Genomic DNA, 15,735 nt, shown 5'->3' with positions numbered 1-15,735 from the left:
CCAATTTTGTTGGATTAAATGGTAATAGCTAGTCATTATGAAAAAAACATACATACATATACTAATAGGAAATACTGCTTTATTAGCCATTAATATCGTTTTTGCTAATACAGATTTTATTTAATGGAGCTTAATATTAATATAAATATTATGAGATTTTATTAATGTTATGCTCTGTTTGGAGACAGATTCCAAACACGAGTGGCAAAAGGAAATACAAGTTCAATTTGATACTTTATTTATTTATGATTAATTTTTGTTAAAAAATTTGACTTACCACTTTTATACTTTGAAGTATTTTATCATAGACTAGCATTTAGATCTCAAAATATATGCCTTTCCTTTTCCATCTTATCTACATCTACATCATACTATGTAGCAGAAATTACCAGGCATGTTATACAGTTTTATTGGAATTTTGTAGCAACTCAATTGGTTGTATTTATAGGCTTCTCACATGACTTCAAACTTTGTGACCACAACCATTTCATCCAATTGTGAAACAACCCGTGAAGAATCTTTGCTTTCCATGTTTACGTGATACGTTACATGAATACAGTTTGTCCGATTTATACGTTTAACCATATCAATAAGTGCCTTTTTTACCCTGTGTCTATTTTATAAAAAAAAGCATTTATTTTTAAATATTAGAAGACAGAATAATTAATAAAAGTCTTCTCTCGCTATGGTCCTCATGCACTAAAATGGTACCTTTTGACCGTTTGCAACAACACCTTGTCCTCTTACGAGAAGTCATATTTTAAATGTTTTACCCTAATATTATTGACTCTCACCGTTCACGTCATTGATTACCTGTTACGAGCAAGAGCAACAAGTGGATACCCACTTCACTATCAACGGCAGCTATACCAAGCACGTTATTTTTTTTTTATTCACTCACTCATTTTTTATTTTTGAGGAAATTCGTTCATTCATTTAGGGTATACGCAAACACGTTAATTCAAAATGTTAAACAAATTATCTTAAAATCTTATACCTAGGTACCTTGCCTTTGACGTTAGGCGCATGTTTGTGATGCCATTAATCAATAATCATGATGGCAATATGGACTTGAGAATCTTTCGAAACTAAACAAAAGGGTCAAGCGAAATAATGTAATAAAGAGAATACAAATTTTAATGTATTTTCTTCTAAAGTACCTAATACTTTTGAGACTTTTAATTTGCTGAAATCTGCCAAATAATACAGGCTTGTTGGGATGTGGTTCAGATGTGCTATAATTTTCATTCCTCACATCAAAAAATGGAGGAAAGCTAAGTCTTAAGTGATCTGACAATGTAAATATTCTAAGCCAGTTCAGATTCAGCTTCCTTTCGCTTAAACAATTTTAAACTTTAAATTAAACACCATTTTGAAAAGTGGAAGGTATAGAAACCGTATTGGTATTCTTTGAGGTGCGTGACTTGGATGGTTGTGAAATTCTGCACCCCACAAAAACATTGATTTAGGCTTGCTAAATAAAATTATCTGAAAAGTTAATTTAAAGTTTAAAAGTTAGTTAAAAATTAAAATTTTAATTAAAAACTGAAAAATTAACTTATTAAATTAGATGTTTGATAAAATTAGTTGTTGAAGTAAGTAAAAAGTATAAAATGACAAAAAAAAAACAATAAAATCATAATTTATTTTAAAAAGATAATAAAAAAATTTGATATATGTATTAGAAATAAAAAGAGAAAAAATATATTAAAAAATTAGAAGATAGAGTTTAAAACATATTATTTTAAATAGTGTTTCAAAAAATGATAAAAATTACAAACAAACTTTTCAGTTAATAAAAAAATTAGAAACTAATTGGTATATCTTACCATATAAAACATTAGGATATTTTTGGTTTCGAAATTTCGGTAAGTATGATCCTGTATTGTTTAACGAAAATTAATTCATATCATTATCAAATGAAAGCAAGGCACTCCAAATTATGAGACAGTTATTTTGCAGGATGGTGTGTACAGATTTGAATCTTAAGTCTTAACCCCATAGAATGGAGTTATTCCACTGCTTACATCATGCTTGTGACATTCCGCGAGGAGTATTGTTTGTTTTTTATACCTTACTTGATAGCTAAAATATTCTCATAAATTTAGTAGCCAAAAGGAGGGGGTGCAAGTTAAAGTGAAATGCTTGCACATGAAAAGTATATTTGAAAGCAATATAGGCTATGTTTAGTTTACAGTTAGAACTGATGCAACATGCATTTCAATGCAGATCCAATAGATAAATGTAAAATAAATACAAAAGTAGGAATTTTGATCGATTGACAAAAATTACTTTTGATGAACCACTGAAAACTAAACATGCACATAAAGATTTTGAAAATGTAAGTTGCGGTGAATGTAAACCGAAAACAAAGTTAATGAATTGGAAATGTAAAGACTTTTACCTATATTTGGTCCAAACGAAAGAAAGTAAACATAAAAGAAAAATTTTAAATTTAAATCGAAGAAAAGTGTAAGGAAATAAATTTTTTGAAATTTTATTTCTAAAAGTAAATTTTTTTTTTCACTTTCTCTCTAACTAAACAAAGGTAAAAAAAACATTGTTTTTTCCCTCTATTTTCTTTCATTTTTAAATTTCCTTATGCAGCTCATGGCTTGGGATTAATTACTTGAGTGAATTTTTCAGCATTTTTTGGCCGAGTCTGCTTTGCGTTTCTGCTTTTTTAACAATTAGGGAATTCTGTTTCTGCATTACTTGATTGTGTTGTTTGTGATTGCATATGATGTAGTGTTGCACGAAGTTTTAGTTCAATAAACCCACATGCATCACAGAGAATATTTTTCTTCTTTTTCTTTCTAGAAAAAAGAACATTTAACTTAGTGTCTTTAACAAATAGACATTATGAACTTTTATATTTCGTTTTAATTAATCCTTAAATTCTTTCTAGGAACAAAAGGATCTATTGTAAATATAGTAAGAGTTGAAGAATTATTTGAAAGGAGATGAAAGTTCGAGTGCTTATTTACAAAGATAAGGTAATCTTATGATTTTCCCCTTCTTTTTATCCTAAGCCTTTATAGTATGAATGATAGAATGATCTAAACAAAGTTGTCTCTATCTTCGTTCTGCTGAACAAAATGGAGGAAAGAAAATGAAAATAAAAATCCTTTATAATTGCATTAAGATTGTAGAGTTTATTCCTCGGTAAAAGTATGCATACATATGATACCATTACTTGAAGAACTATACATAGACAGAGGAAACCTTTAAAACAAAGGAACTCGAGGCAAAACTTTTCTTCAATACCTTTAGCTACAGATATCAAATACACGTATGATTGAGACAACACTTCTAATTAAAAACAAGAATGAAATACACACCCTTTATAATTGATTTTTAAAGTTACAGCACCGAGAAACATATATCTACATCATTATTGTGCATCTAGCTGTAGAAAACCCGAAGTAATATTGTCACACAATAATAGCATCACTAGAATTATGAACTACTTTGTTGATCATAGACTTTGGTTAAACTGGAACCGTCCTAGCAGACCCTGCCATCTCTATAGCCTCAGCACCATCATCTTCATTCTCCCCACTCAACTCTTCCAGTGATTTTCCCTTTGATTCTGGCACTAACAAGGTGAATACCATTCCAAAGAAGTTGATCACACCAAGCACAATGAGGGAGTTTTTAACCCCAATACCAGTTGGGTAACCATGATCAACTTTATCGGGGTTCGTACTTTGTGCAGCATACAAGAACCCAAATGCACCAACAATAGCTCCTGCCTTTCCTGCAGCAGCTGAGATTCCATGACAAGTAGATCTTAGCCTTGCTGGGAAAATCTCTGCTGGCACAACAAATGTGGTGGCATTTGGACCAAAGTTGGAGAAGAAGAATGTGAATGAGTACATAACAACAAAGCCAATATTGTTGTGGTTCTTCCAATGATTGTAAGGTATAGCAAGAGCAAACATGAAGACTGTCATGAAGAAGAAACCCATCAATTGGATGGCGAAACGGCCCATGATATCGATAAAGGCCACTGTAAACCAGTACCCTGGCACGGTGCTGCACAATGCTATCAGTGTTTGTGCTCTTGCAATCCTATAAACTTCATGGATTGCATTCATGTCTTGTGCAGGAGGGATCCATCCAATGGCACTGAAAATGTCCTTTTGGAAAAGGTTCTGGCTGTAGAAGGCAATGTCCAACAAGAACCAAGTAACTGTGGTTCCAACCAAGTGCAGCCCGTGGCGTTTGGCGAATTCCTTGCTGAACAAGCCATACTTTTGGTGTTCACTCTCAACCATGTGCTGCAACTTATCCTCTTCAGCTTCAACCTCAACTTGTAACACCTTAGACATGTCTGAAGCAGCTTGTTTTGCATTCTTGGCTACAAGGGCCGTGTAACGAGCCGTCTCTGGCATTTTCATTCGCCAATAGTAGGTAAGCCCTGCTGGGACTGCACCAAACATCAAAATGATACGCCAAACGTAATCAAGCGAATCCACCTTCGAACCTGCTGGATTGTCTTTGTAACTAGGAAGATCATATTTGTGGTCATATGCAGATGACACAATCAAGGCAACTATTCCACCAGCCAGGATTCCAAAACCCTGCATTGCAAACACTGCAGCAATGAATGCCCCTCGAGTCTTTTTGTTGGCATATTCAGACATGATTGTAGCTGATAGAGGGTAGTCACCACCAATCCCAAAGCCAAGCCAGAACCTGAAGAAACAAAGTGTGGCCATGACACCCTTGGGGGTGTCTCCAAAAGAGAGCCCTGAGGCAACGGAACACACAACCATAAGCATAAGAGTTAAGCCATAAACCCTTTTCCTTCCCAACTTGTCACCAAGCCATCCAAAGAAAAGTTGGCCGGCTAAAGTGCCACATAGAGCAACACCAGTCACAGCAGCTTGCACATTAGGAGGAAGAACACCAGGCTTCGGGTTCGTTATGTCTGTGTAATATAACCTCCCCAACAACTTGGTCACAAGGGAAATGCAGAAAAGATCATAGGCATCAGTGAAGAATCCCATTCCAGCTATCACAATAGCAGTGAAGTGGTACCATTGTGTTTTTGCCACATCGAGGGCATTAAGCACTCCTAGTTGTCCTCCTGCCATTACTCACTAACTCTGCTACCTGATGTGCCACAATCATTGATTAGAATTTTCCAGCACAAGAAAAAATAAAAAAGATGCTAGTTTTTGTATGTGCCAAATACAACTATAGTCTATAGGCAAGCAACTCCATATTCATCTTCCCTTCAATAATAACAATTTCAAAGGAAAAGAACTGGTGTTTGTAATAACAACGAAGGAATGATATAAACGAGTTCCACACTTTGTACTAATTATCAAGAACAAAATATTGAATAGTTGGCAAATAAGTGTATAGAAGACTTTTGTAAGAAACTAACAATTTTAATGAAGGTTCAAAAAAAAAAAAAATTCGGCAGATGTTCATCTTTCTCAGGCTGATGCAATGGATTGATGAAAAACCTTTACTTTTTTAGTATTTTTCTACTGTATTCATAGTCAACAGTCACCAAAGTTGAAAATTACTAAATGGAAACTATTATATTAATGTTTTATAATAATTTAATTCTAAACTAACAACCACTTGATTCAAGTGATTGAATGCAACGATAGTGTGTTGATGTTCTAAGGTTGAATTGTTCGGATAATACTTGAATTCAATACTTTACAAAAACAATTATTCGTCAGAGTTTACTTAACTTCCGAATTTCAGATGAGTCTCGCCGGATCCTTTTTCTTAATCAAAGGGAGGTTAATAAAAAAAAACTAAGACTATTATTTCAGTTACGGAAAGCTTGCCACGTAGTAGATATTTTCAAATAGCCATGTCATATAAAATAGTGTTTATCATAAAATAGATAAGATTTGATGTACGAAAAGAAAGATCAACACGATATAAAAAAAGAAAGATCAACACAATTTTCTCATATCAAAGTCATGTGAGAATTTAGTATAAGAAGAAGAGATCTATTCTCACTTCACGTAGGATTTCAACCACTTCCCCCAAATTGCTTAAGGTGTGGATTCAACCAATGAGTCAACTTCAGTATATACCATGATGGAGAAAAATTGGTTCAGAAATTGGGAATTCATTGTTAATTTGGTAATATTTTCTTTTTATGGTGTCCCTACCAAACCGAAAAAAAAAGAACAGAGACATGGAGAAAAAAAAAAGGTGTGGAAAATCTATTGCAAACAGGGAATCTGGTGTTGAACCAAGTCGCTAGCAGACCATGAGTAGCACGAGGAAACAAAAAAAAAACTCATAATTGGTAAAGACAAAAGAAGAATACACATTGGAAAAGATTTATCATACTAAATTACAAAAATGATTTTTTTTATAAAAAAAAAGTCAGAGGAGGAGGGTTTGTGCTAATAATTTCCTGAAGAATTAATTCCATTGAGAAGGTTCGAGTTTTTGTTTGGAGGGAGGGGTTGCTGTTGTTTCATGGAAAGAAAAAAACAAAAGGGATTAAGAAAATGGATAAGGCTAAAGTTGTTTCTTTTCTGTTTCATTTAATGGGCAAGGATAACATAACACCACCGCAATTTTGCAAAAAGAGTGGGTGGGTCAGACCTAGTGGTGGATTGTGAGGAGAAGAATCATGAAAAGCAATCCAGATTTTTAGTGGTGGAATGGTAATCATTAGTTCAATACTAAATTATAAAATTGAGAAAGTGAAACTGTGTTTGTGCGCTTAGAAAAGTAGGCCTCCCTTTAAGGAACTCAACCATAGGCTACAACTACAAGTGAGCTAGTTCCATTTCCATGCCATGCGTAACCAAAAAGTACAAGAGAATATTCCATGAAGGAAAATGAAAAAGCTAGGGTCTCACCTGTTAACAAGAGAAAGGAGGGGACACTTGGTTTGGTTGTCACCACTGCTAGGTGGAAGGAGGAGAGAGAGTGTTGTGTAGGGAATGAAGAGAGGGTGAGTTGTGTTGTTATATATAGCACAAGAAGACTAAGCTATCACCAGAAAATACAAGGAATGGCTTCAAGAATCCAGAATCACCGCACGTATCTGCAGGTATATGCCTCATTCCTACACTTTGTAGTTCACACTTTTCTGGTCAACGCCTTCACAAATTGCTTGCTTGCTTCATCTCATATAGCCGTCACTATTTACTCTGCAACACATTTTATATGTATAGGATAACTTTTTGATTTATTGCCACATGAATTAATATAATAATAATATGAAAGTGATGAATTTATTACTTTATCTCTTTCTTTAGGCTCTTTTTCATACTTGGTGACTTACTTTAAATATTAAAAGTAAAAACCAAAAGACTATATAATTCTTTTTTGTAATTTGGTGCATCTTTTTATTTTAAATATTTTATTAATAATTCTTATTTGTTTTCATTTTCTTTTTATATCATATTATATCTATTATATTTATATTTTTTCTTTATTTTTTTCTCGCTAAGTGTATATTAACATTTGGGTATTAAAATATATGTTTTTCTCTCTATATATAAAGAATATTTTTATATGAAAATAAAAAAAGAAAATCTATATTATACAATCAAACATGAATGATAAAAATTTAATGTGATATCACTATTTAAAATTTTGATTGATCAGCTTTAGTCGATCTTTTCTTAATTATGTTTTTTCATCAACAAGACTTCAACTTGATTTTACTTAATAAAATTGTCCTTAATATTATTTAAATCAATAATTTATTGATATATAATAAGTTTTGATTAAACCACAATGTAAAATACTTCTATTATTTATATTGTTTGTTTTATATTCATCCAAACACGGTTACAACATTAACCAAAGTCATTGTTCAACAATAAACTAAATATGCATACATGCACCTAAAATCATGTTAACTAGTATTGTAATAACATGAATACCGAAGTAATATTATTTCATTTTTTTCTCTATATTTCCAATCAAATTAATCAGAGTAAACACCTTTAAATTAAAATGCATATTTTCTTTTAAAAAATCAAGAAGTCAAAATCGTACATAATTTGAAAAATAAAATAAAATAACAATCAAAATTAACGACCTTACATTTTTATAATCCATCTTCATCGTTCAACGTACTATTCAAGACTCTCATAATAATTTATCAATCTGATGTAAACGTGCCCTTACTTTATATATTAGTAGGTCATTCTATCCAAATTCCTTCCGATCTCAGTCGCATTTCCTAAAGGCCTGAACATTAATTAATTGGCATGTGATCGATGTTTTATAAATTATAATTACAACAATTAAAGTGATGCCTATATGCATTATTGAAAAAGGAAATTATAAGGTTATCTAAAATAAAACTAGTTATTATGTTTTTGTAAAGATTATTTAAATTAAATATATATATATTAGGATAATTTTTATTAATAAAAAATTTAGTACAATAATAAATTAATTTATTTTGCTTGAAAATGTTTTAGTAAATATATTTTAAAGATGATGCTAGGTTAAAACTTTTTGTACAAGATGAATCAATCCAAACACAACTATATAATCATATAAAATATAAGAAAAAAAATCGAATTTAAAAACTACGTCATTAGTATGTTAACTAGCCTTTTAGTTTCCAGTAAAATTGAGTTTGATATAAATAATTTCGATGGAATAAAATAATCCGAAAGAGGAGATATCTTGATATTCATATAAATTATGGAATTTTATAGAAATGGCCTATGCCTCAAACGATGTGTAATAGTGACATCAATAGAAAAGGAAATAGCTCGTATAATTTTGAACCCGTCGCTGTAAGCGAAGCCTGAAAACAAAATAAAGAAAAGGAAGCGAAGAGATGACAATTGTCAAAGTCAACCGAGCAGAGACTATTAACCAAAATCCAATTCATGTAATTTGGCTTCGGCCAATGTCCTCAGTCGTACATGCGCGTCTTATTAATATTCTCATCTTATGGGCCACACATTCACGCGCTTTCATACCCATCACCATTCTCCCGTCATCTTCGGCCCACCTTATACATCCATTTCCGGTGTGTTTGGATTGGAATGAAAAAATTGATTTTAAATCAAATTAATTATGTTTAGAATTGATTATATGGTAATGTAATTTTTGTTTGAATAATACATATTTAAATACTTTGAATTAAAATTAATTTTGAGTATGTAATTATTAAAAGGAATTTTAATTATTTATACATATTTTGCATATTCTTATTTATTATTATTTTGATATGTTGATTATTAATTTAAAATAAATAGGTGGATTTTAATTGTTTGTATTCTTATTTATTATTATTATTTGTACATAGCATTGTCAAGGCTATTATGTCTTTTTGTTTGTTGTCATCATTGTGTAAGATGTTAATATGAATGTATATTTTTTTATTTGATATCCAAAATATTCTCATAAATTTTTAAAGTATTCTCACAAGTTTCAATCTTTTGAATTAATTATGAAATTAATATTCAACTCAAACTTAGTTATACTTGAAACTCTTCGCCCCTCTTTAAAGATGTATTTTGTGGAAATTGAATTCTAATCCTTCACTATGTTACTAATATGAATATGAATATAACTCTATGATATTAATTTGTCTCTAATTAGAGTTGTAAACATGCTATTAATTATTATATACAATATCTTAATTATTTGATTATGATATTTATTCATTTAATAATTATGTTAATTTTCATAAGCCTTTTAATGGTCTCTTGCAATATTTATGTGAAATATTTACTAACTTTATTAATGAATAATTTCCACACCGAGCACTTTTAATAGACTTAAAATCAAGTGACCATTGTGGGGTTCTAGGGAGGGTTCGATGGAGAAAACCTTATCCAAGTAAGCAGGAAGGCTGTGATCACTATGATTGCACGCTAAAACTCACAAGAAAACCTTATTGTTATGCCACCCCTTTAAGAATCTCGTTTTATACTTGCACTTGATAAACTTATGAGTCCTGTTTTAAGTCTGGTTTTCAGCATGTATCAATAGTTCAAGTTTCAAATCAAGTCCCACTATCAGGAAAAGAAATTATGATTTTATCATTTTTTGCTACATTAATGTTAGCATTTTTGTTTAATAGTTGCAAGGATCCAAGGAATCAAAATGCCTTGGCTTTTGTTGGAGTGCTACGCTAGACTGTAGTTGTGCTCCCAAAGTCTAACTTACTAGGCATTTTATCTAGAGGCTTCAATATTTGAAAACAGCACACAAGGGTATCAGTCATCATAGCAGCAACATTGTCAAACTCTCCACAGTAATTAGGTGCCAAAAAGATAGCTATAACTTATAAGTGGTCTCTTTCAAAGAATTCATATCCCTCTTCCACAACTTGTAACATGGAATATAATCAGCAAATTGTACATTTTAATTCCTTGCTATTACAATCGCATATTTAAGAGGATTTTGAAACAATTTGGCTATGTTTTGAAACAATTTACTGATAGAAGGTTGTTTTGATAGTTGACTCTTAGTCAACTAGCTAGTCTGACTAGCGGGATCACCTGAATGTAAGTATTTTATTTTTATTTTTAAATAATGGAGTACGAGTTCATGTGATGTAGACTCATTAATCATCCATGAGATGTGGGTCACGAGATAGACAATTCTAATCTTTGGACCTTACTACTTTGATCTCCATCAATAAAGACTGCATTTGAGGTCAGAATTGGATCTCCTTGTCGGATGATTAATCTTGGTAAATCTGCGGTACTCGTTGATAATGATAGACTCGAGAGTTTTAACTCACAAACTAGAAGATTTAATTGAAAGAATTTCAGAATTAATGCAGAATTTATAGTACAAAACTAACAGGATTCTCCTTCAAAGTTCAAACAAACTTAAACAGTTTAACACAACAAATCAGAAATCTGTCACAAATACTATTTAAGAGATACACACATAACTGCCATACAACACATCATATAATTGTCCCAGGATTACTAAACACTCATTACTTTGCTATCGATCAGTGTCTTTAAGTGTACTATGCGACCTACAAGAAGGTCCAATATATAGATGGTTTTGTATCAGTTAAGAACAAACTTAGAAAACAACTTATCACAAGTATAACCTAATGTTATCTACAATTCATCATCTAGGTGATCCTCATAGCTTAAATAAGATCAGAATGATTTATGCTGCTATAATACTTGGAAAATATCATTTCCTAATTTTTAGCATGTCATTTAGCCAATCTTATCACTTCATCTCATTATTTTCATCGGATATATAGTACTTCAGGTCACCAAAGAAAAAAATCCAAGATAAAAAATTGACCTATGCAAGGGGTGTAGAACATATATATTCTAACCAACCAAGCGACAACATATTTACAATGGTGAAATAACTTCCAAAAGACATTCGAAGGTGTGTTGCGTTAATTCATTTACTATAATACAAAGGAAGATCGGCAAAGAGAATATAGGAGGACTGAAGGAGAAGAAAAGTAACACCTCAGTCCTCCATTTGTATTTGACAATATTGTATAAGGGGCAACTATGCCAGCAGAAGAAAGAATTATTCAGCTATCCCTAAAAGGTAAAGCGAAGATAATCTCCATTATTCTTCATAGTTCTTGGGTTGTATCGATAGTTGTACTCTTCCTTCACATTGAAGTGAACACTGATAAAACTTCTTCCAAGTCAACTTTGGCTACCAAACATTTAATAATTGTACTCACGCTCATCAAGTCATGCTTTAGCACCAAAAAATGATTGCTGGAACTGGGGGGAAACAAAGGAAAGATTGTAAGCATTTCAGAACATATAGTGCAATGTTAAGGGAGAAGGACATGCTCTTGGGTTCAGCTAGACAAAGAATAAAATAGAAAATTCTTGATAAGTTTCAATAACTTTAGCAGTTAATAGATTCTAGAATAGCTTTTAAAATAGGTGTGATAAGGATGCCTTACATAATTGACAGTTAAACAATTGAATTTATGATGTAGCAAGCATGTTCAAAAGAATCTGAGTGAAACATACAATGAGCTACAGACATTTTGAGTTTGTGACTAACACTAACACCTCACCAACTGTTGACCTAAAATATTCAAACTAGTCCTTTGAGAAAACTTAGCATGAAGCTCCCATTATTTTGGGATTCTAGGGAGGGTTAGATGGATGCAACCTTATCCAAGTGAGCGGAAAGGCTATTTCCACTGCTAGAACCTATTAATACAGGCTACAACTTGCAAGAAAAAATTGTTGTTATGCCCCCCTCTTAAGAATTTTGTTTTATACTTGCACTTGATATACTAAAGAGTCCTGTTTTGACTATTTCCCTAAGGTTTCCGGCACATATCAAAAGTTCAAGCTCAAATCAATTTCTGCTACGTTATTAAAATTCTGTAATGGATTCAAGGAATCAAAATACCTTGGTTTTTGTTGGAGTACTATGCTTAACTGTAGTTGTGCTCCCAAAGGCAAACTTATTAGGCTTTTTATTTTCTACAGGCTTCAATATTTGAAAAGAGCAAACAAGTGTCTCATCAACAGTCATCATAGCACCAGCATTGTCAAACTCTCCACAGTAATTAGGAGCCGAGAAGATGGTTACAAGTTGCCTGTTAGCAAAGAATTCATATCCGTCTTCCATGACCTGTAACACGGAATATAATCATCACATCATACATTTTGATTCCTAGCCATTACAATCACATATTTAAAAGGAATATGAAACCTGATGGGCCCTGCAAATCAAATCAAGATCATGCTTCTGAAGGAATTCTGTCACCCTATCAGCACCAAAAGTATAGGAAACTCCGCGGTCATTCTCTCCCCAACCCCGAATGTCACTACTAGGATCAGACCAAAGGAGGTCACATAGTAGACCAGTTTCAGGCACTTCAATAGGACGCGGCAAACTCTTTATCTGATTCAGATTGTGTAACTCAGGAGAGAGTCCACCATGCATACAAAGTATCTTTTCATCAATTAGAGCTGCCACTGGCAAGCAGTTGAAACATTCCGTGAACACTTTCCAAAGCCTCACATTGTACCTTCGTTTACACTCATCATAAAATCCGTAGATGCGGTTTATAGAAGCACATTCATGGTTGCCCCTCAGAAGGAAAAAGTTGTTGGGATATTTTATTTTATAAGCCAGAAGGAGACATATTGTCTCCAAACTTTGCTTCCCACGATCAACATAGTCCCCTAGAAACAAGTAATTAGAACGAGGAGGCAATCCACCATACTCAAAAAGTCGCAGAAGGTCGGAATATTGACCATGGACATCTCCTGGTAACACAGAAATGAAGCAAACTATTACTTCCAATCTTAAATTACAAAATGAAAATATAGTTTTCATTCTGGACAAAAGAAAAAAAAGTTATGCAAGATGATTGTCTGTAATTTTTGACCAAACTCCAAATCTTATTGTCTAATATGGGATACTAATTTCCACCTAGATGTAAAATCATTTTAAAAAATTAAATAAGAAACTTTGTGCAGTGCCTAGTAGTCATCATAGAAATTTAGATATTCAATTGTATAATTCTGCGAAAAACCGATCGAACTGCCCTTGGAGTAACTTTTGTTCACTTAACACTGATTGATAACTGGTTCTAAAAAGGTTTATATTTACAATATAATACATCAATCTTTCCAAATACAGGTCACTTTACGTGGAACTCCGCTCTGTTTCTTCATATTACACAAACAAAACAACTACATAAACAATACAAACACATGCATTATAATAACCACAACAATAGTAGATAGTTATTAAATTATACTGCAGAAAGCATTAGGACGATCAGTTAAAGAAGACCTTACGATAATTGAATTTAATTATAATTTGGTTTTAGAAAGCCTTGTGACATTGTTTGATGCTTGTTTCAATCCAATCCAACCCAACCTAATTGGATAAGGCTTGGTGGTGGTTGTCGTAGGACAATGGCTATTTTAATTTTGCTAAAATACAGAGGATTTTGGTCTGTATTACTAGTTAGCTATATGTGAGGAAGCCTAAGAGAGGGTAAAGCATATTCTGTAATAATCTTGCCGGTCTGTATTACATGTAAAAAATATACATAATATGCATATCATGTATATCATACTTGTTTTCCAGTTGAAGCTGCATGGGAAATATTCAGATCAACAGTTTATTGATATGGAATGGGGAAAGCATACTCTGTAATAAATTATATGCCAGCTTCCACCAAAAAAAAAAAAAAAATACCAGCAGAAATGGCTTGTCAATCATAGTATATTAAGGTACTTGAATTGCAGAGGGAAAAAATTCATGTTTCAGTATTTACAAGTGAAAATATGTGACACATTGGCTAGTACCATTGAGAAGATAGTTTCATTTCCATACTGGACAAATCCATCCACAAAACTTTTGCTTCCTGAAGTCCCCATGAAGATAATTAAGTTTCTAGAAAGATTCTTATTCGTGTTATAATCCACCCAGACTAAGATATTTCATACAATAGGTTTTGAGAAAACCTCAAGTTGAATTGAGCATACTTCTATGAAACAACCATGAGAACAGATCAACAGAATAAGAAGAGACACTTTAATATTCCTAAAAACAGAATTTAACAGGAGTTCTTCTTTTTCGAGGGGTATGGCCTCTTTTACTTCAATATGATAAAATATAATGCAATTTAAAGAATCTAATAAAAAATTGTAATTCTAGAGCTCATAGAAAGACATTAATATTATAATTCAAATAAACAAGAATTATGGGGTCTAGGGAGGGTAAGACATATGCAACCGTAGCAGCAACAACTAAGTCTTATCTTACTAAGTGAGGTAAGATACATGGATCGCACTTCGGCTCAATTAAAGACCAAAGTTTCAATGATGACACACAACCTTACCAACATCAGGAAAAAACAAAAAAAACAAGACACCAAGTTGTTTCAAATGTGATCTCCAATTCAATTATAAGAACTTCCCCTAAACCTATAATCTAAAACAACTTTAGACCATAACTGCTTCGTATAAAAAGAATTATCCTATAGCTTTAACTTGTTTTTTAGTCACAGACAACAATCCACACATGCTACAATAACACATACAAAAAGCCACTCAGTAAAAGTCATCACAGAACTGACATGATCATGTAACAAGTAAGCTGACTAAGAAATAGTAATAGAAGCATGTGATTGATTGAGGGAGGGCAAAAAGAATACCACAGATCTTAATTGGTGCCTCGAGTTCCAAGAGGTTGGGCTGCCTCAAGAAGATATCCCTGGAGACAAGACAAAGCTGCTTGATCTCAGCCTCAGAAAGTTGCACCTGCTTCCCTGGTCTGCCTCTGACTTCAAGCAGCCTATTAATGATACTATCAAGAACCCCACGTTCCATTCTCAGTCTCACGTTTCAAAAGTCAAGATAACACAAACAAACAACAAAGTGAAAGGAAAGAGGTAGTAGGTAGCCAAGATAATAAAGGAAGTCTGATGTTGTCTATATATTGGCAATGATCATGTTGAAAACAAAATAGAGAATAAAGAGAGAAGTAGCTTTAAGTCAAATTCAAATAAGAAGAGAAGACCCTTTTGTTTAGAGTTGTGTGTCTAGTAGAAGAGGTTAAGAAAGGAAAGGAGTGGAGAGCGTTGAAAAGAGGAAAGTGAAGAAGAACATATTCGAACGCGTAGAGAGAAGAATAAAGTGGGGCGTGTTGAGTTGAGGTCCCAGCAGGAACTATGAAACATAATAAATATACATGGGAAGATGACGCGGTTTGAATCTGCTGCATAGATTTGCCAATTGGTTGTTCCTCCTCACTTGTTCTGTTTTGTGTCAA

The 15,735-nt window shown here is 32.7% G+C and overlaps 2 protein-coding genes across 2 annotated transcripts; both read right to left on the bottom strand.

The window, feature by feature from the left end:
* Window positions 1-3,226: 3,226 nt before the first annotated feature.
* Window positions 3,227-7,151, bottom strand: LOC114402749 (inorganic phosphate transporter 1-4-like). The gene is made up of 2 exons (XM_028365418.1): window positions 6,855-7,151; window positions 3,227-5,121 (listed from the first exon to the last, which is right to left on the bottom strand). Exon 2 carries the CDS (start codon window positions 5,100-5,102, stop codon window positions 3,492-3,494), a length of 1,611 nt encoding a protein of 536 aa, XP_028221219.1. The 5' UTR covers window positions 5,103-5,121; window positions 6,855-7,151; the 3' UTR covers window positions 3,227-3,491.
* A 4,092-nt stretch (window positions 7,152-11,243) lies between these two features.
* Window positions 11,244-15,735, bottom strand: LOC114403246 (serine/threonine-protein phosphatase PP1-like). The gene is made up of 4 exons (XM_028366070.1): window positions 15,119-15,735; window positions 12,655-13,214; window positions 12,349-12,573; window positions 11,244-11,699 (listed from the first exon to the last, which is right to left on the bottom strand). Exons 1-4 carry the CDS (start codon window positions 15,291-15,293, stop codon window positions 11,667-11,669), a joined length of 993 nt encoding a protein of 330 aa, XP_028221871.1. The 5' UTR covers window positions 15,294-15,735; the 3' UTR covers window positions 11,244-11,666.

Source organism: Glycine soja, chromosome 20 (assembly GCF_004193775.1).
Source record: "Glycine soja cultivar W05 chromosome 20, ASM419377v2, whole genome shotgun sequence".
NCBI classification, from domain to species: domain Eukaryota; kingdom Viridiplantae; phylum Streptophyta; class Magnoliopsida; order Fabales; family Fabaceae; genus Glycine; species Glycine soja.
Note: the sequence above shows the minus strand (reverse complement) of the source record. Positions and strands in the feature narration are given on the sequence as shown.

Excerpts from the sequence above, each read along its gene's own strand:
- LOC114402749 (XM_028365418.1), bottom strand. The coding sequence starts at position 5,102 with ATGGCAGGAGGACAACTAGGAGTGCTTAATGCCCTCGATGTGGCAAAA.
- LOC114403246 (XM_028366070.1), bottom strand. The coding sequence starts at position 15,293 with ATGGAACGTGGGGTTCTTGATAGTATCATTAATAGGCTGCTTGAAGTC. Across the intron at positions 13,215-15,118 it reads GGCACCAATTAAGATCTGTG|GAGATGTCCATGGTCAATAT; the intron begins GTATTCTTTTTG and ends CTGTGTTACCAG. Across the intron at positions 12,574-12,654 it reads TGATTTGCAGGGCCCATCAG|GTCATGGAAGACGGATATGA; the intron begins GTTTCATATTCC and ends TCCGTGTTACAG.